At 37.2% G+C, this 20818-nt stretch overlaps 1 protein-coding gene across 1 annotated transcript in view; it reads left to right on the top strand.

The window, feature by feature from the left end:
• LOC110217383 (protein piccolo) overlaps window positions 1-20533 on the top strand; it is a 41272-nt gene extending 20739 nt beyond the window's left edge. Inside the window, exon 3 of the mRNA XM_020999768.2 lies at window positions 19135-20533. Coding sequence (XP_020855427.2) covers window positions 19135-20022 — 888 coding nt within the window. The 3' untranslated portion in view covers window positions 20023-20533. The remainder of the gene's footprint in view (window positions 1-19134) is intronic.
• Window positions 20534-20818: the final 285 nt, after the last annotated feature.

The raw sequence follows: 20818 nt of genomic DNA, 5'->3' as shown, positions 1-20818 counted from the left end.
TCTTTCACTGGATCCCTATTGCCTCTAGGATAAAATACAAAGTATTCATTTTGCCTATTCATAATTGGCTCCAACCCACCTTTTCAAACTTGTCTTACTTTATTTCCCTTCCTGCACTCTATATTGCAGCTAAACTGTTTCCCAAAATCATAATTCCATCTCCCACTTCCATGCAACTGCCTGAGCTACTCTCCATACCTCTAGTAATCTCTCTTCTCTTTCTTTCAGAAGTCTTATCTTACTTCAGGGTTCAGATCCGAAACCTGAAGCCTTCTCTGATCTCTCATGTTAATGTTCTCTTCCTTCTGGAAGTTTTCTAGAGCAATGTACTTGATCTGTCCATCATATGGAACATCTCTCCTTGTGAAGTGTAATCTCCTGTGGGGAGGATGTTTGTTTTGTTTTTCTATGTATCTCTAGTACCTAGTATGGTATTTTTCACCTAGTAGACATTTTGTTTTTGTTGCAGAGAAGTAGGATGGCTTACTGGATAAAGAACTAGCCTCAAAATCAGGATCACCTGGTCTCTTCTACAGACTTAGTATAAGACCTTGAGAAAGGTCTCAATACCACAGGATAATCTTATAAGTTATAAATTGCAGAACAGCTGCTGATGTGCATTCATCGAAAGAGTTTTCTCAGTTCCCTACACCAATGGAAATACAGGCCTGAATCAAAAAAGGAACGGTGATAGGGCAAGTTCTTGAACTGATTTGGATTACCCATTCTGAAGAATTCTTGGTTGGAACCTAGACATGGCATAGTCTAATATTCTAATTCAGGCTTTCTCACTGTGGAGCTTTGCAGATGTGGGCAAGTCACCTGATGACTCTATATCAGTTACCTGAACTGTGAATCAGAACAAGCAATACTTTTTCTCTGTCTCTGATAGGATCTGATAGGGACGTTTAGCATTTAATATATGAAATCACTTTTAAAATTATAGAACACCATGTGACTGTAAGATGTTGCAATATAGGAAGCTTCCATTTTATGAATTAATTTACTCCCAAAAGTTTATTTTTAAGTTGGTTGCTGCCTTTCCATAAAGAATTTTTTATAAATGGTTAGAAATTCTTTTGTTTATCCTCAATCAATTAATACAGATTTATTTAGTGCTAGTCAGGCAGCTAGGTGGCATAGAGCATAGAGTGCTAGCCTGGAGTCAGGATGGCTCATCTTCCTGAGTTCAAATCTTGCTCAGACACTTAGTAGCTGTGTGACCCTGGGCAGTCACTTAATTCTGTTTACCTCAGTTTCCTCATTCATAAAATGAGCTGAAGAAGGAAGTGTAAACCATTCCAGTATCTTTACTAAGAAAACCTCAAATGGGATCAAGTCAGACATGAGTAAAAAGTCCCTGAATATGGTAGTCACTATGCTTAGCGAGGATGCAAAGATGGAAATGAAACAGTCTCTATCCTCAAAGAACTTACATTCTAATGATAGAGTCAACATATACAAAGAAGAAGATATAAAATAAATGCAAGGTTGTTTGGGGAAAGTGTATACTAACAGTTGGGAGTGGAACCAAGAGTACTTCATTCAGAATGTGGCATTTTTTTAACTATAAAACAATGTCACAATGTAATGTTTCCACTATATCTAGAAATTGGTAACTTTGTTTCTAGGAGAAAATGGTTTCAGAGTTCCATCTCCTGCTGTCCTGACAACAAAAGTAGAGACTTTCACAGAGCCATTGGTGGTGGGTGATTGGAAGAGGACAGTGTGGAAGCTTCAGAAGTGAGGCAGGTGGTTTCACGTTTGTCATACATCATATGGAAGTAGCAGGTAGAAAATAGGGTAATCATGGGTAGCAGTAAATTTTTTTTTGGCAGTTGGGGTTAAGTGACTTGCCCAGGGTCACACAGCTAGTAAGTGTCAAGTGTTTGGTTTGAGGCCAGATTTGAACTCAGGTCCTCCTGACTTCAGGATCAGCACTCTATCCACTGTGCCACCTAGCTGCCCCGGTAACAGTAAATTTTTAATGATCTCTTATGTGCCCTATTAACTTCTTATGTCTTAAAAAATATATATATATAAATATAAATATATATATATATATATATATATATATATATATATATATATATATATATATATATATATATATTATATATATATCTTAATTCCTAGCCATTTCTTAAGAGGATATAGAGACCCATAGATGTAGATTGACATCTTCTAGCATAAAAATATAGAAAATAGCTCTATATGAACATAGTATTGTGTAACTAAATGTAGGAAGTACAGTCATTCTGTAATTGTTTTATATTTGGGAATGAATTGGGTTGCCCTGGTGTGCAGCAGATATGGCAGCTCCAAATTAAAATTCTTTTTTCCTGCCCTTTTACTAGTCTTTCATAAATTTGTAACCACTTACATGAATTTCCAAATTACCTGAGAAAATATAACCATATTTCCTTTCCTTAGACTTATTAACTGCTTGGAAATGTTACCAGCCTAGACAATATCATTTTGCCTTCACATTGTCACTGTATTCCAAAACAGTCATTAAGGGCACTTGCTGTCGTTAAAATAAAACATCCCCTAAGCCCACAGATAAATATTTAGTTCTTTAATTCTAAGCTACATACTTCAGAAAAAATAAAAGATTCACTTATATGAGGCAGTGAACTTGAAGCTAGCTGCCTTTTTCCACTAGAAGAGGCTTGTCTTCTCTCATCTTCTACATGCCTATCTAGGGATGTGTAAAAGAGTGGCTTTGAATTGAACTGACTTGTGTGTATTGAGCCTAGAACAAATGAAATCCTAAATGAGTCCTTTCTGTCTTCTGGTATCAACCTGAAAATATTTATAATGGTTTACAATTTTGTAACTTCTTTCATGTTTGTTGCAGGGGAAAATCCTGTAGTCAAATTTATGTTCTTAAAGCATGAAAAAGAAGAGGGGTGCTAATCACTTTCTCTTTAGCTCTCAATTTTATTTTTGATAATTAATATTGCCTGGCATATGACCTTAAGTAAGATGGATCTAGGAAAACTAATGTAAAAATCTGGTATAACCCAGGCATTTTCCTGATATTGAATATTTTAATTATATTTGATAGATGCTTTTTGTCTTTATATAACAATGATTTCTGGGAAAGGGAAAAATATTTCCTCCCTCTTCAGAATGAACTTTCCCTAGTACCAAAGGAAAAAAGAACAATTAGGCAAAACCACATAACATAGTGACCACATCTGATGAGTTACTATGCCCTGGTAGTCATCCCCCACCTCTTTGCCATGAGGAAGGAAGTATGTTTCTATTTATTCTCAGGGACCATCAATGATTCTTTTTTTTCTATTATCAGAGTCTAGCTTCCTTTTTTTCCCTGTCATAGTCAATACACACACACACACACACACACACACACACACACACACACACACACACACACACATAATTTTTTTCTGCTTACTCCAGTAGAAATTTATACAAAATTTATACAAATCTTCCTTTATTTCTCTGAATTTCTTATATTTGTCACTTTTTATTGCAGAGTGACATTCTATTATATTCATATTCCATATTTTTTTCAACCATTCCCCGATAGACAGACACCATTTGTTTATGGTTCTATGGTTTCAAAACATATGCAGCTATGACTATTTTGGCATATGTCAGACCTTTGTTTCTCTCTTTGATTTCCTTGGGGTATTATATGTCCATTAGTGATGTTTATGGGTCAGAGAATGTAGAAGGCTTCATCATTTCTCTTGCATAATTCCAAATTGACATTCATAATGGTTGAACCAATTCACAAGTCCACTAAGCCTGTCTTTTCACAGTCTGCTGACATTGACAGTTGCTGATTTTGGTCATCTTTGGCTAATTGCAGTGTGTTAAGAGGAATCTTAGAGTTCTCAATTTTATTAACTCAAATTTCATATTAGTGATTCAAATTACTGATGTTATATTTTATAAATTTGAAAATGATTTTAGAAATGTTTTTGTATGAAAGTATGGGCTAAAATATTGGAAGCAGAAATACATTGAAAAATGTTGGAAATATCCCCCCTTTAACAGGATAATAAGATTATAATCTAAAGCAGAAAGAATCCTATGAACATAAATTTAGAGTAGGAAGAGACCTTGAGTGTCATCTGGCCAGCTTCCTCCGTCATTTGACAGAGAAACAAACTGAGGCCCAGAGAAGTAAATTGATTCGCCCAACTTCACACAAGTGATAGAATTAGTTTCTAACTGATGCCCCCTGAGTCCAAGTTAAGTTCTCTTTATACTATACTCCAGAGACCATCCTCTTTTTTTGTAGATAAGGAAACTGAGGCTCAGGGAATTTTAATAACTTGGCAAAATACACACAAATAGGCAAGATTTGAGCCAACATCCTCTGATTCTAGAAGCAAACACCTTTCCACTGCATAGGAGGCATGAAGAGAAGATAGGGTATTTGAGGGAGTGGTCAAGGATTATTGTGCCTAGGCTGTGAATCTGCAGTCAAGGCATTCTGCTTTGTGCTGTGTCAAATGTTTTGCCACTTTCAAATAATAAGAAGAGCTTAGACTTGATCTCGCAGGGGCTATTCCACTAGACTGCCCAATCTGTTATGTGTTACGTACCTCTCATTGAAATTCTTATACTTTGTGCTCGCTCTCTCTCGTGCTCTCTCTCTCTCTCTCTCTCTCTCTCTCTCTCTCTCTCTCTCTCTCTGTCTCTCTTCTCCCCCTTCTCTCTCCCTCCCTCCCTCTATCTATCTATCCATATTTATAGATATATGCACATATAAATACACACACACATATATATACATATGTGTGTATATACATGTATGTGTATATACATACATATGTGTGTATATATGTATATGTGTATATATACATATATATACACATATTATATATATGTATGTATGTATGTATGTATGTATGTATGTATGTATGTATGTATGTATGTATGTATTTCAAGGTCCTTTTGCTTTAAGGTTCAGGATCCCATCAGAACAAAGTGGCCAAATTGTATACATTTTGATGATGATCCGTGTGGGTACTTGATTGCTATTTATAAATTTGGTGCCCTGATGACCATAATGAAAATAAATGTTTTCCATTTTTTATAGCATACTGTTGAAGTCACTGGGTTAGGGGATGCTAATAGGAAATAATACTTGGGCTCCAACTTACCTTAGTTTCTGCTGATACTACTACTGAATAGTGGCTGGGATGGACATGGAGAGTTGCAGCTGAAGTCTTTATAGGTAGTCAGTCTGAAGTGGTGATGAAAGGACTGTGAGTCTGAAATGCCAGGAGTTAATATTTATAGCCTGTGAAGGGGGAGAGATGAGGTGTATAGGTATAAAGCATCAGATATGGACCTTAGGATCGTAATTGTATATAATTAGAGGTAGAAGATATTTTGGAGGTCCTTTAGTCCACCTCCCTTTAAGTAATTTGCCCAAGGCCACACTGGTAGATCCAGAATTGGACCAAGAGACTCTGACAGTTGGCTTAATGTGTTCCAAAGAATGCAGACAATTCATTGAGTTCAAGACCCTTTCATTGGAGCAAGCAGGCACTTTTGCTCAAGAGATGTTTCTAGTTTTCTATTTTTGTTCCTTTTTTTTTCTTTTTAAGGAAATTGGTGTTAAGTGACTTGCCCAGGGTCACACATCTGCTAAGTGTCAAATGTTTGGTCTGAGGCTAGATTTGAACTCAGGTCCTCCTGACTTTGGATCCAGTGTTCTATCCACTGTGCCACCTACCTGCCCCTAGTTATCTATTTTTAAAGCTTGCTTACCTATCTAGGACTGACAATCTCCTGCTGGTTCTAATGCAACCTACCTTTCTAAGTTGATCTCACACTACAACATCTCACCTATCAATGCTCCCCAATTCCACTCTTACCCAGAACCCAAGCAATCTACCATTTTAATAACACTGGAATGATCAGACTAATCACCCATCCTTTTAAACAAATCTTTCCCCATACCTAGAACTCTCTCCCTTTTTCTTTCCCCCAGTGACCAAATTAAATTAGCGAAATGTCTCACATTTCTTTTCACGTAGCCCACTTTTAAAGGCATGTATGTAGTATAATGAATTAATTATATTACTAAAAACAAAAGTTCTGCCATGGAAGCAGATATCTACACTTGATAAATTCATTGTTGGATTAGGAAACTCAAAATCGTTATGAGTTTATTCCTTCTCTCACTTTACACATATTCAAACTGTATCCTCCCACTATTTCTAAATCAACATTTAAGATAAAAGTGAAATTCCACTTATTATCTTTTCAGACTGATTGAAGATAAATTGAAGATAAAAAGTCCAATCGTATCTGTTTCACATTATGTCCCAAATGATAGGATGGAAAATTGAACACAATCAGATAGTTATTTTCCTACTTTTTGTTTTGTATTTTTGGCCCTCTAGGAAGTAAATCATGTCGGTTTCTCCTCCCACCCACTCCCATTTTCAGAGTAAGACTAAGGGCATATTTACACAGTGCACCAAATGTTAGATAGAGTGCTGTATTCTTAGTCTCGAATTTTGAACCCTACTTCTATCACTTAATCACTGTATGTTCCTGTACAAGTAACTTGAATCCCCTGAAGCTTAGTTTCCTTATTTGAAAAATGAGGATAATAAGACCCTTACAGAGATGTTGTGAAAATCAAATGAAGCAATGTATATAAGGTATTTTACAAACAGTAAAGTACTATGTATCTGTGAGTTACTTAAAATTATGTTCAGTGAGAAAAAATGTTACAATTGATTTTTTTTTAAACCTTTAAAGTAGTTTCTAGAGTTGAAACAAAGAACCATAAAGACCCTTTTAGACCTTGTACTTATCACTGATCATTGGGTCACTGATTTTCATTAAACCAGGTGTGGGGAACCTGTGACCTTGAGACCGCATGTGGCCCTCTAGGTCCTCAAGGGCAGCCCTTTGACTGAATACAAAGAGCAAATGCTTTTAATAAAAGGATTTGTTCTGTGAAACTTGGACTCAGTCAAAAGCCTGTACCCGAGGATCTAGAAGGCCACATGTGGCCTCAAGGCCACAAGTTACCCATCCCTGCACTAAACTGAATTGGCACCACCAGAAGAGAGGTTTACAGTAATGTTTTATATGATCCAAACATTTAGAGAAATTGGATATCATGTTCTGAGTGATCAGTGACAATATTAACACACTAGTGGAACAGATTGCTAATTTAAGTAATACAGGTTCTGTTGTGATTGGAAGGGAAGGAAATCAGCATTTTGATAGCCTCTACTATGTGCTAGGTACTTTTTACAAATACTATATCATTTGATCCTCACAATACCCCATTTTTCAGTTGAAGAAATTGAAACAAACGGAGGCATGATGACTTTCCCAAAGTCACACATCTAGTAAGTATCTGGACTTAAACTGGGGTTTTCCTGACTCTAGGGCCAGTGCTCTATCCGCTGTGCTACCAACTGTCTTTGGATAACATAGAATAAAGCCTATAGAATTTCAGATCTTTTTTTTGGGAAGAATGGTTTCTTCTACCTTTGTATTTTTACTTCTCTCACTTTCAATTTAATTGTGCAACATTATTTAATTGTTTTGATTTGTCCAGACCAATGATGTCATTGATGAATGAAATTTTCAGAGAGACAGCTCTATCTACCAATGAATATCTATAAGTCTCTGGAATTTTATAGTCTTTCAAGTTACTTGGAGACCTCAAAGGTTCAATGATCTGCTCAGGGATCACAAGCAAATGAATGTCAGAGGCAGGACTTGAAAAAAGTTCCTCCTCACTCAATGTCTTGATCTCTCTATTTACTGTAACAACTCCCTTTCTCTGTGTTTTTATGTGTATACATGTGAGCATGCACACTTATTTGTGTGTGTGTGTGTGTGTGTGTGTGTTGTGTGTGTGTGTGTGTTTGGGGCGTTGACATAGAATTTGGTTCACCAATGCAATTTTGCAATAGTTATTCAACTTAAAGACTTATAGAGAGTTGCCTGGGGCGCTAAAATGTTATCTTACCCAGAGTCACATGACCTAGATGTGTCAGAAGCAAGACCTTTTTAACCTAGGTCTTTCTGACTCTGAGGCTGCAAAACCACATTGCATTTTTTTATCTTAAATTTTAAATAATATAAATGTAAATAATATTAGGAAAATTATAAGGATAGTATATCATACCTTTTTATTTTGGCTATGAATTGCTAAAAATAGTTAGTATTTATATAATGCTTCAAGGTTCACAAACCAATTTGCATTTTGTCAAAATCTTACTTGATGTTCACAACAACCCTTTGAGGTAGGTACTATTATTATTCCCATTTTACAGATAAGGAAAATGAGGCTGAGGATGGTTGAATTACATGACTGTGGTCACATAGGTATTAAGTGATTGAGGTGTATTTTTAACTCAGATCTTCCTTATGCCAAGTTCAGTGCCCTAGCCATTATACCACCTAGCTGTTCAGTTACTCTGATTAGATTGATTTGATCAGTGTGCTTTGAGTTTACATTTATACAAGAAAATTCTTTCTTGACTTTCAGGTACAGAAGTGGTAGTATTTTTAAGCCTGTATGTGGATATATAATTTCATTATTCAAAATATTTTCCTTGGTATAAAAAATGAAAAGAAAATAGTAAGTTAGAGTCAGAATTCCTTGATTTGAATCTTAGTACTTTCATTGAGAGGAGAGCCAACATGGTGGAGTAAAAGCAGTGACTTGTTTGAGCTATCTCCCAAATCCCTTAAAATACCTGCACAATGGCTCTAAACAAATTCTAGAGCAGCAGAACCCACAAAAAGACAGGGTGAAACAAATTTCCAGCCCAAGACAGCCTGAATGGTTGATGGAAAAGGTCTATTGTGCCAGACTGGGAGAGAAACACAGCTCAGCATGGGTGTACAGGCAAAGACCAGGCCTCAGGGAAGCTGGAGCAGGTCTCAGGGGACTGAATCATGGGCAGCTGTGGCATTGCCAGACTTCTCAACCCACAAACACCAAAGACAACTTAGAAGGTCAGTAGTAAAGGTCTGTGACCACAGTAAGAGAGAAGCTGGGTCCCAGCCCTAGATCTGATGCAGCCCAGGTACAGTGGCAACTTCCAGAACTTTTGGCCCACAGACAGAGGGGGAATTGAGTGGCTGATCAGAGGAGGATTGCAAGGATCTTTTTGCTGGTGCTGACGTAGAAATCTCTTGCTTTGCCTGTGCTTGGACTGGGGTCGCAGTTATGGGTGGTGGTCCTGGGGAAAGAAGGAGTGCTGGTGTGGTGGAGCTGTGTTGGAGAGAGAATCCTTCTCACCGTTCCAAGGCAGAAAAGAGTGCTTGTGATCATTCACAGACCAGAGCACATGCAAGGAAAGGAGTAAACACTTCACCCTTGATCACACCACCTTGGAATAACTGAAACTTTACAGGTCCCTAGAAGTATCTCTGAAAACAGCTGCACAAAATCCCCAAAGCTTGGGATAGTAAACCCTCCACAATGGAAACAGAGCCCTAACTTAACAAAGAGTTAAAAAGTCAAGTAATTGGCTGGGAACAGGAGCAAACAGCAGGAAAAAATAACTCAGACTATATAATCTTACTTTGGTGACAAAGAAGATTAAAACATACAACCAGAAAAAGACAACAAAGTCAAAGCTCCTATGTCCAAAGCATCCAAGAAAAATATGAATCTCTCCCAGGCCACGGAAGAGCTCAAAAAGGATTTTGAAAAGCAAGTAAGAAAAGTAGAGGAAAAATTGGGAAGTAAATGAGACTGATGCAAGAAAATCATGGAAAAACCAAGTCAATAGCTAAAGGACACCCAAAACAATATGGAAGAAAATAACGCCTTAAAAATAGACTAACACAAATTATAAAAAAGTTCCAAAAATCCAATGAGAAGCAGAATGCCTTAAAAAGCAGAATTTGCCAAATGGAAAGAGGTCCAAGAGCTCACTGAAGAACATACTTCCTTAAAAATCAAATCTGGCCTCAGACCAAATACTTGACACTTAGCAGATGTGTGACCCTGGGTAAGTCACTTAACACCAATTGCCTTAAAAAAATAATTTAAGGGCCGCTGGGTGGCACAGTAGATAGAGCTCTGGACTTGGAGTCAGGAGGACCTAGTTCAAATCCAGCTTCAGACACATGACGCTAGCTGTGTGACCCTGCGCAAGTCACTTACCCTGGATTGCCTCAACAAAAAGCAAAAAAAAAAAAAATTATGAAGGAAAACTTCCCTGATATTCTACAATTGGAGGGTAAAATAGAAATTGAAAGAATCCACTGATCACTCCCTGAAAGAGATCCCCAAAGGAAAATTCCTAGGAATATTATAGCCAAATTCCAGAGTTCCCAGGTCAAGGAGAAAATATTGTAAGCAACCAGAAAGAAACAATTCAAGTGCTGTGGAAACTCAATCAGGATAACACAAGATTTAGCAGCTGCTACATCAAGGGACCAGAGGGCTTAGAATATGATGTACCAGAGGTCCAAAGAGATAGGATTACAACCAAGAATCACCTACCCAGTAAAACTGAGTGTAATCTTTCAGGGGAAAAAATGAATATTCAGTGAAACAGAAGACTTCAAGCATTCTTGATGAAAAGACCAGAGCTGAATAGAAAATTTGACTTTCAAATATAAGACTCAAGAGAAGCATGAAGAGGTAAACAAGAAAGAGAAATCATAAGGCACTTATTAAATTTTAAATGCTTACATTCCTATATGGAAAGATGATATTTGTAACTCATGAGACCTTTGTAAGTATTAAGGCAGTTGAAGGGAAAAAATTATATGTATGTATGTAGATAGATAGATAGATAGATAGATAGATAGATAGATAGATAGATAGATGGATGGATGGATAGACAAAGGGCACAGGGTGAATTGAAGATGAAAGAGTGATATCTGGGAAATAAAATTAAGTTGTTAGTGAGGATTATACTGGCACTAGGAGAAAGGGAGAGGTTGAATGGTGTAAATTATGTCACATAAAACAGACAAGAAAAGGCTTTTACAGTGGAGGGGAAATGGGGGAAGGTGAGAGGGAATGAGTGAATTTTATTCTCATCGAATTTGACTTAAGGGGGAGAGTAACATACACACTCAATTGGATATGGAAATCTATCTTACCCTACAGGAAAATAAGGGGAAGGGGATAAGAGGGTGGGGGGATGATAGAGGTGAGGGAAGATTGAGGGAGGGGGTAATCAGAAGCAAACACTTCTAAGGAGGGACAAGGTCAAAAGAGAGAATAGAATAAATGGGAGAGATAGGATGAAGGGAAATGTAATTAGTTTTTCATAATATGTCTACTATGGAAATGTTTTGCATGATTACACATGTCTAACCTGTTGCTTGCCTTTTCTATGAGAGTGGGTGGGGAGGGAGGAAGGGAGAAAGTTTGGAACCCAAAGTTTTACAAACAAATGTTAAAATTTGTTTTCACATGCAACTGGGAAATAAGATATACAGGCAGTGGGGTATAGAAATCTATCTTGCCCTACAGAAAAATAGAAGGGGAAGAGTATAGTAGAAGGAGGGATAGAAGGGAGGGCAGATTAGGGGAAGGGGTTTTAAGAATTCACATCATCTTGGGGTGGGAAGAGGGACGAGATGGGGGAAATTGGGACTCAAAATCTTGTGTAAGTGAATGTTGAAAACTAAAAATGAGTAAATTAATAAAAAAGTAGTTTCATCACATTGTGTGATCTTTGTTCAAGTTACTTCTTTGTGTTTTATTTTCCTCATTTACAAAATGATGATAATAATACTTAATCAAAGGGTCATGAAGCTCAAATTTGAAAATAAAAGTGCTTATAGTATCATAGCAACATATACAGGTACAAATAAGGGTAATAGGATTTCACAGTTTCCAAAACATTAGATAGCACAGCAGTGCAAAATTAAAATAGAAAGAATATACTTTGGGTAGAGGTTGTGATGGGGTAAGGTGTGATATCTTTAAAATTTTCTGAGAGAGGGGGGAAAAAACACCTGATGATGACCTTGGAAAGAAATGTGATGGAAGATACATAATGACATGAGTCATTTTACATATTTGGTCTTTAGTTTAGCCATCTGTAAAATGGGGATAATAAAGCTTACAACCAGATGGGGCTTTTAAAGCACTTTAAGCTACAAAGATGAAACGGATTGTTGGATACTTTTATTTTCTTTAAAGGAGTTACTGAAGAAATGGAGTAGGATGAGTATAAGTAGATTGGCTTTTCAGCCTAACCTTTCAGGAACTTTTCTTTCTTCAAAATAACTTCAAAATATGTTAGGTACCTTTCCAAGAAATACATTTTTTTTATAATAAGCAAACATAGAAAAGCAAAAACCTTTTATAACTTGAGCAAAATGACTTTTGAAAAGAAATGAACTCTATGATGGTTTTAGTGGTTAAGCACACAATGAGGTACATTCCAAAGAGAGAGTCAGATAATCCTCGCCTTCATTTGAAAGACAAGTACAAAGACAAAACAGAACATTTTTCACAAATGTATTAGGTGTGCTTTTACCCTGTCTGCCCTCTGATTCATAGAAATAGAGAAAATACATTTTTTGGGAGGGCATTTAATGTTGTATGGTACCACCTGGGTTATAAATAGATGTGTCTACACATATTTCAACTCAGGGATTACTAACCTTAATTCATTTGGTCATTGCCTGGTTAAACTAATATTGTAGTTTGGCAGAAAATGAATCAATGTATAAGCGTTTATTAAGTCCTTCCCTACTGTCTGCCAGGAATTATGCTTCAAACTGGTGATATAGAGGGGAAAATGAAATGGTCTCTAGTATCCACAAACATACATGGGAGAGACAATGTGAGCACCAAATAAATATAATTTAATTTCAGAGGTATAGGGTTTAACTGGAGTATCAGGAAAGAGGTCATGTAGGAGGTGGCTGAGCTTTAAAGGAAACTAGGTATTCTGGATGTGCATTCTGTATGTGAGGGACAGACTGTGCAAAAGCATGGAGAGGTGAGACATGTTAAGATAGATCAGCTTGACTGGACCATAGAGTAGTAAAAGGGAATAAATGAGCAGTTATGCTGAACAAAAACAAAACAAAACTGTGTTTGGATGTTTCCTTGCCATAGGATGCTTTGCTTCAAAGACATAGCCCCTATGTGAGGTATGTGTGAACTTGAGGAAAAATGTGAAATTCTTCTCCTGCATTTGGAAAGTTGTATAACTTAGGTGTTATTGCTCATCAAAGATGTCATGCCTTCTTTTTAAAATGTGCCTCATAGTTGGTCATAAATATGTACCAAGAAGATTTTTGGCATTTGAGTATCTTGAACACTATATTAATTTTCATACCTAGATCAGGGTAAGCAACCTTGCTAGTGTGGCATATCAAGTTATTTTGCCTCCCTGGAGGATAGCTCAGGGTCCTCTGACCCTCTACTGAGTTCAAATGGTTGGAGACTTCTGAGTAACAATAGACAAGAAGAAGAAGAAGGCAAAAAAAAAGATCAGTTATTTTCTTCCATCCTTTCACCAAAGTGCCTGTATACATGCAATTACTTGAAACATACAACAATCATGTCCCATGATGTGGATGATGATGAAAAAAATAGTCTCTTCAACTAGCTTGAAAGGACCTGGGTCCACTGGAACTGCTCCTGTCCTAGGAGACATAGCAGCTTGGCCTAACTAGCTAGACAATTAGATTTTGAGCAATTATAATTAGATTGTAATCCTGGAGGGCAGGGATAATTTCTTATACTAATATGAAATGCCTTCAATGTTTAGCATAGTATCATCCACAAAGTAGGTACTCAACAGACATTTAATGAATGACTAAATATGCTCCAGATCTAATTAGAATTGTCTCAGAGGAATTAAATACATTTAAATATCTTATAAGTCCTCAAAATAAAAAAAAACTCATTATTTTAAGGAATATATACCAACTTTCTATGTTATTTTAACTCTAACATATGAATAAGTACTTGAGGGATGTATCTTGACTATTTTCATGACATTTTTTAGAGTTTGGTTTACATGCTTCTACTTCCCTAAATATCTCAAAAGAAAGAGTATTCACAACTTGGAAGCAGATAGTAAGCCTGTGTATTAGATTACCTTCATTTCTCCAGATACTTTGCTGATAAGGTTGATTTTCATTGCACCTTTTATTTGTATTTGCTGCTTTGAATGTATCTTGCAAGTGTGCTCCTTCCTGTCTCCCCTTCTTTAGGAACATGATGATACATGTAACTCAGGCCCAAATGATTAATCACCAATATTTCTTTGATCCTCCAAAGGGAAACTGACATTTTAAGGACTGCTATGTCCTCTCCTCAACTGACCTAGATTAATGTTAATAAGAGTAATATATGGTACAACTTAGGGCAGAATTAGGTCAATGTTATTAACAGAATGAAGATTAAGGCCAAGTTCAAAGGATCAAAGGTGAGAGCTGGAAGGGATCTAAGAGGCCATCTAGTCCTATCACTTCATTTCAAAAATGAGGAAAACTGAGGCTCAGGAGGGTTGCATTTTTGCCCAGGGTTACCCAGGTATTAATTTTCATAGTTTAGGTCTGAATCCAGGTCTTCTGAAACTATAGTCAGTACTCTTTGCACTCTACCACTTAAACCTCTTCAATTGATTAGATTAAAATTCATAGGGACATTGCCAGGGAACATCACTTTTATTTTAAGTGGCATGGGATCCAATAGATTAAATGTAAAACTGGTTAGAGAAATTCTGTCTGTCTCTGTATCTCTTTCTGTCTTTCTCTGTTTCTATCTCTTTCTCTGTCTGTCTGTCTCATTCTGTCTCTGTCTCTCTCTCTCTCTGTCTCTTTCTATCTATCTATATGTCCATCATACAGGTAAATAAAATCCTTAAAAGTGACAGTTTTCTCTATTGAGTTAGAATGAAATGGGAATACCAGCGCTTTCAGTGAAGAAACAAAAACTGTCAAAACTCTGAGGAAAATAAAATATATGTCATAAAAAGACTTTTCATTTTAAAGTATTTGGCCAATGGAATTAGATTAAATAAGAAAGAGACTATTTTCCAAAATCTCTAGAGGAAAACAAGCTTTTCATATTGTAATAGAAGCAGAAAGATGCCTTTCCAAGAGTGGCAAGGAACCTCAGGATTGTGATATTTTTCATTTGTAGAAAGTCAAGAATGAAATACTGTTGGGTGAAAGGTCAAGAGCCTACAGATTTACTAGGAGGAAGGAAGAGAAAGACAGTTTTGTTAATATCCATTTGCCACTTCCAATACCAATACCAAGAGAGGGGAGAGAGAGAGGGAGAGAGACAGAGGGAGAGAGACAGAGAGATTGTGATATAAATGTATATATTTGTTAAAAATCTCAGGTACCAGTTTTGGTAGTATATGACTATAATTCATTCTATTGGGAAGGGTGAGGTTGATGGATTGCTTGAGCTTGGGAATTCCAGGTTGCAGTAGAGCTAAAGGTTATTGAGCATTCACAACATGTCTGGCACTAATATTGTGAGCTTTTGATTGTGGGACCACTGGGATGCCTAAGGAGGGGAGAACTGGCATAGGCAAGAAGTGGAATAGGTAAAAATTCCTGTACTGATCAACACTGGGATTAGCCTATAAATGGCTACTACACTTTGAGCCTTGGTGATATAGGGAGACAGAGTCTCAAAAACCAACAGATGTTTTTAAAAAAGCCTCAAGTATTAGAGTGAGACAAAGCATATACTATTAAGTATGATGATGTTTTTCTCATCTACCAATAATCTGGAAGAATTCAAACACAAAACTAGAATGTACATTAAAACAGGCAGTGCATGACATTTGGATGTTAAAATTGAAAGCAAATCCTTGGAGGTTTTTTTGACATGTGTAATAAATGCAAGAAGTTTACTTGTTAACAAAAAGAATCCTAGAGGAGGAAAACTTGGACAAATTATTAACATATGGTTTGAGCATATCATTTGTACATAGGACTTGATAAAGTGGATAGAAGGAACAAATAAGGAAATGCCCTCAAGAAATATTTAATCTAAGATGGTTAATATAACTGTAGACACAACAATTTAATGATATCTTTAGAAATTTAGAAGGGTTTTTAACAATGTAATGGAAAGAGCACTTATTTAGAGTGAGAGGAATCGAGTTTCAAATCTGCCTTCAGCTACTTGTGACTTTGGACAAATTATTTAACCTCTAAGATTCTGAGTTTCTACATCTAGGAAATGAGTGAACTTCATTATATGATCTTTATGTTCTTGACTAGTTTCCAAATCCTTTGAATTCATTCTTAATTTTCTTGCCTAGCTGAGTAATTCTTTCTTTCTTTCTTTCTTTCTTTCTTTCTTTCTTTCTTTCTTTCTTTCTTTTTTTCTTTCTTTCTTTCTTTCTTTCTTTCTTTCTTCTTTCTTCTTTCTTTCTTTTTCTTTTTTCTTTCTTTCTTCTTCTTCTTTCTTCTTCTTCTTCCTTCCTTCCTTCCTTCCTTCTTCTTCTTCCTTCCTTCCTTTCCTTCCTTCCTTTCTTTCTTTCTTTCTCCTTTCCTTGGGCCAGGAGGTGAGTAGGAGATTGTAAAAGAGTTGAAATCATATTTGGGAAGAGAGGGACTTATAAGGAGACAGCAGAAGAGTAGGGCTTGAAATTGGAATTGTGGAGATGAATGGGTGTGCTGCAGTATTTTCACAGACCATTCCACATAAAATAGGTGATAGAATGTTTGTTACTTGGGCTTTCTCCTCCCTTGTAATTGGTGCCTTTAGAAAGCAATTTAATCTGCTTTGAGATTTCAAAGGTTTAATATTGATGAGAATGAAAAGTCACCCTTGACAGGAGAGTTTAGTTCTAAAAGCATTTGGTCATGAGGCTTAATAAAATACCCATGAGAAAGATTTTTGTGTGCATTTAATATATTATTTGAGTATGGTCCAATCCTCTTCTGAAGTACACAATAGTCAACAGGGTATATTTTTCATAGTGGATGTTATTTCATTCCAGTTAGAAATCATATAGGTATTTTTATCTGTTTTAAGATAAATCATATAAGCCTCATACTTAATTTCTTTTTCTAAGAAACAAGTTTACAAAGTGTGCTCACATCATGTGGATGATGATTTGGGAGGTTAGCATATAATCTCTTTCTATGGAAGAGCTGTAGATCAACCATTTGGATGAATTGATACTTATTTCTTTCCTGTCATCTGAGCAGGCAAATTTTGGTCTCTAAACCTACCATGATAGATCATCTAATTTGAAGGTAACTTATATTTTAATTTGTAGAATCATAAAGTTATAAAATTTAGATCTAGAAAGAACATTAGAGGTCATCTGGTCCATCCCCTCCTCCCCTACCTTCATTTTATAGGGAGGAGATAGAGTTAGAGAAAGGTAGTGATTTGTTTAAGGTCACACAGCTGGTAAAAGAGAATAGCTATTGAAATCCAGGTGTTCTGATTTCAAGTTTCTTCTACAATATTGCACTGAGGAAAGTATGAACATCTTTTTGAAGAGCTTTGTTCAGGACTTAGAACTTAGAACTCTGCCCTGGAAATCATTAGATAAATCTTGTATATCTTATATGTAGGCTAATCTTGGGAATTTTCATTGTTAATTAATTTATTTTTAGTTTTTGACATTCACTTGCACAAGATTTTGATTCATATTTTTCTTGGATGCTTTGGATGTAGGAGCTTTGACTTTGTTGTCTTCTTCTGCTTGTATGTTTTGATCTTCTTCATCACCAAAGTAAGATTCTACAGTCTGAGTTATTTTTTCTTGCTGTTTGCTCCTGTTCCCAGCCAATTTCTTGACTTTTTAACTCTTTGTTAAAGCTCTGTTTATATTATGGAAGATTTACTATCCCAAGCTTTGGGGGGTTTTGCAGCTGTTTTCAGAGATACTTCTAGGGCCCTGTAAATTTTCAGTCCTTCTGAGGTGGTACTATCAAATGATAGGTGGTTTTCCTTTCCTGACCTGTGTGCTGGTCTTTGAGTGACCACAAGTACTCTTTTTCTGCTTTGGAACTGAAAAGGATTCTCTCTGTACCACTGCCATAAGATCTGCCACATCATCACTCCTCCTCCCCCCAGGACCACCACCCAGGACTACTATCCAGATCCAAACATGGGCAAAGCAAGAGAATCCTGCGTCAATGCGAACAAAGAGATCCATGCAATCCCTTTCTGATCAGCTTCTTTATACCCTATCATTTGTGAGCTGAGAGCTCCAGAAGCAGCCACCACTGCAGTTGCCCAGGAGTTATGCCAGGGATGGGGCCAGACCTCCCAACTCTCTCACCCAGGTTCTGGAAACCTTTCCTACTGACCTTCTAAGTTGTCTTTGGCATTTGTGGGTTGAGAATTCTGGGAACCATCACTGCTGCCAGTGATTCAGTCCCCTGAGGCCTGCTTTAAGTTTACTAGGGCCCCTCTTTGCCTTCATGGTGGCCACTCTGAACTGCATTGTCCTCCCAGCCCAGCACAGCAGACTTTTCCCATCAATCACCAGGTTGTCCTGGGCTGGAAATTTGTTTCACTCTGTCTTTTTGTGGGTTCTGCTACTCTAGAATTTGTTTAGGGTCATTTTTTACAGTTATTTGGAGGGTTTGGGGTGAGAGCTGAAGCAACTCATTGGTTTTACTCTACCATATTGGCTCTGCCTCCCAATCTTAGAAATTTTTAACACACTTTTTTGTGTGCCTTGATTTCTGCCTAAATCAGATCTGGTTGGAGCAAAAGGACAAGTTTTATACTAATTAAAGCAAAGAGTGTATATATGTATGTATGTGTGTGTGTGTGTGTGTGTGTGTGTGTGTGTGTGTGTGTGTGTGTAATGCCTGAGAAGGAAATACACAATCATATTAATCTTCAATCTCTCCTTTTCTTCAGAAGCATAGCTATTTCACAATCTACAGATCTCCAGCTTTTAATTCCATTAACCTTTTTGGTTGTAATCAATGTTTTGATTCATTTGGGAGATGTTGATTTGTTTATTCTACAAATATTTATTGAGCACATGTTAAGGGCTAGTCATTTAGTGGCAAGAAAGATGAATAACATATAGCCTTTTTCCTCAAGGAGCAATTCCTTATTGTGAATATTTATTTGATTCTTTCTTATTTACCAGTTTATAATCTTTTGAAAACCCTCTGAATGGTTGTTTCAATTACATTTATTTTTTTTTTTCCTTACAGGTTAAAGAGTGGCTTTGTTTAAACTGCCAGATGCAAAGAGCATTGGGTGGTGATTTGGCCCCAGTTCCATCAACTCCTCAGCAGAAACAGAAGGTTAGCCCTGTGGTTACAGCATCTTCTGTGACTAAGCCAGCCCCTCCATCCCATCAGACTTCCCTGAAGAAAGATGTTACCCCTAAACCAGATCTTTCAAAGCCCCCTGAGATTAAAAAGCCTCCGCTGCTCACGAAACAACCATCCATTCCAGGCTCTCCTCCAGCAAAAGCCAAGCAGCCTTCCCCAAGAGAGTCTGTAACCCAGCCAACCCCTCACCCAGAGCCTTCTCTCAAATCTGAACAAGCCAAGGCACCAATGGCTGATGACAAACCCAAACAGCCAAAGATACAGAAGCCTACAGCAGATGTTGTGGCTTCCTCGTTAGCTGCAGCAAAACCTGATCTCCCAGGCTCCAAAATACAATCACAGGTTCAGGAGAAAACAGCACAGCCTCCTAAAACCGATTCTGCCAAATCAACTCAAATTATCCCACCAGGGGGGGATAAAGAAGTCCCACCTGATTCTAAAGGCCCATCACGTACTCCATCTGATTCCAAACTCATTTCACAACCTGGTGTGATTTCAGAGAGTAAAAGTCAAAAACAAGTTGATCCAATTCAAAAGAAGGAAGACCCTAAGAAAGCACAAACCAAAATGAGCCCCAAGCCAGAGCCAAGCAAATGCCAAAAGGATCTCCTACTCTCCCAGGCACAAAGCCTAGTCCTGGACAACCCACACCTATACCCCAGCAGCCCCCAAAGACTCAAGAGCATTCAAGAAGGTTCAGTCTTAATCTGGGAAGTATCACAGATGCCCCCAAATCACAGCCCACAACTCCCCAAGAGACGGTGACTGGAAAACTATTTGGATTTGGAGCATCTATCTTTAGCCAGGCATCAAATTTAATTTCCACAGCTGGCCAAGCAGGAACTCAAGCACAAGGTATGCCAGGGGCTCCAACCAAACAACCCCCTCCTCCTCCACATCCACCTGTGTCTCAGGTACCGCCTAAGCCCACCAGTCAAATTCTACAAACAGTTCCTAAAACCACACCTGTTAAAAAGGACACAAAAACTCCAATTGCTGAAAAAACTGAGGTGCCTAAAATTGAACAGGTTGCCCCAGTCAAAGGCACAGAATCAGAAAAGAAGCCTCTTCCCACAAAGGACAGCAAACCTCAACTGGTAGAACCACAAAAGGCTACTGGCACTCTGGAATCAGAAAAGCCCACCAAGCCAAAATCTACTTGCCCCCTTTGTAAAACTGGCTTAAATGTGGGCTCTAAGGATCCTCCCAACTTTAATACTTGTACAGAATGCAAGAATGTGGTGTGCAATCTCTGTGGATTTAACCCAACGCCACACTTAACTGAGGTAGGAAATGGCATTTTTTTTAACTGTGAAATATTTTAGTGATCAATATTATGAGATTAGAAAATTGTACTTCAGGTGAGCAAAACAAAATTAATCATGCTTTAACTGTAAACTGTTTAATTGTTTATGAAATGCTGCCATTCATATTAAAAAGTGGTTTAATTTACCTTCTTGTTGGCTAACATATTAGGATAAAGAAAAAAAGTAACATTGGAAATTCACATAATAATGGTTCCTTAATTCTTTGGAATTGTGGGCTTATGGCTTAAATAAGT

The sequence above is a fragment of the Phascolarctos cinereus genome, unplaced genomic scaffold (genome assembly GCF_003287225.1).
Source record: "Phascolarctos cinereus isolate Bilbo 61053 unplaced genomic scaffold, phaCin_HiC Scaffold_1;HRSCAF=81, whole genome shotgun sequence".
Taxonomy (NCBI): domain Eukaryota; kingdom Metazoa; phylum Chordata; class Mammalia; order Diprotodontia; family Phascolarctidae; genus Phascolarctos; species Phascolarctos cinereus.
The sequence above is the reverse complement of the archived record's forward strand: the minus strand, read 5'-3'. Positions and strand labels throughout refer to the sequence as shown.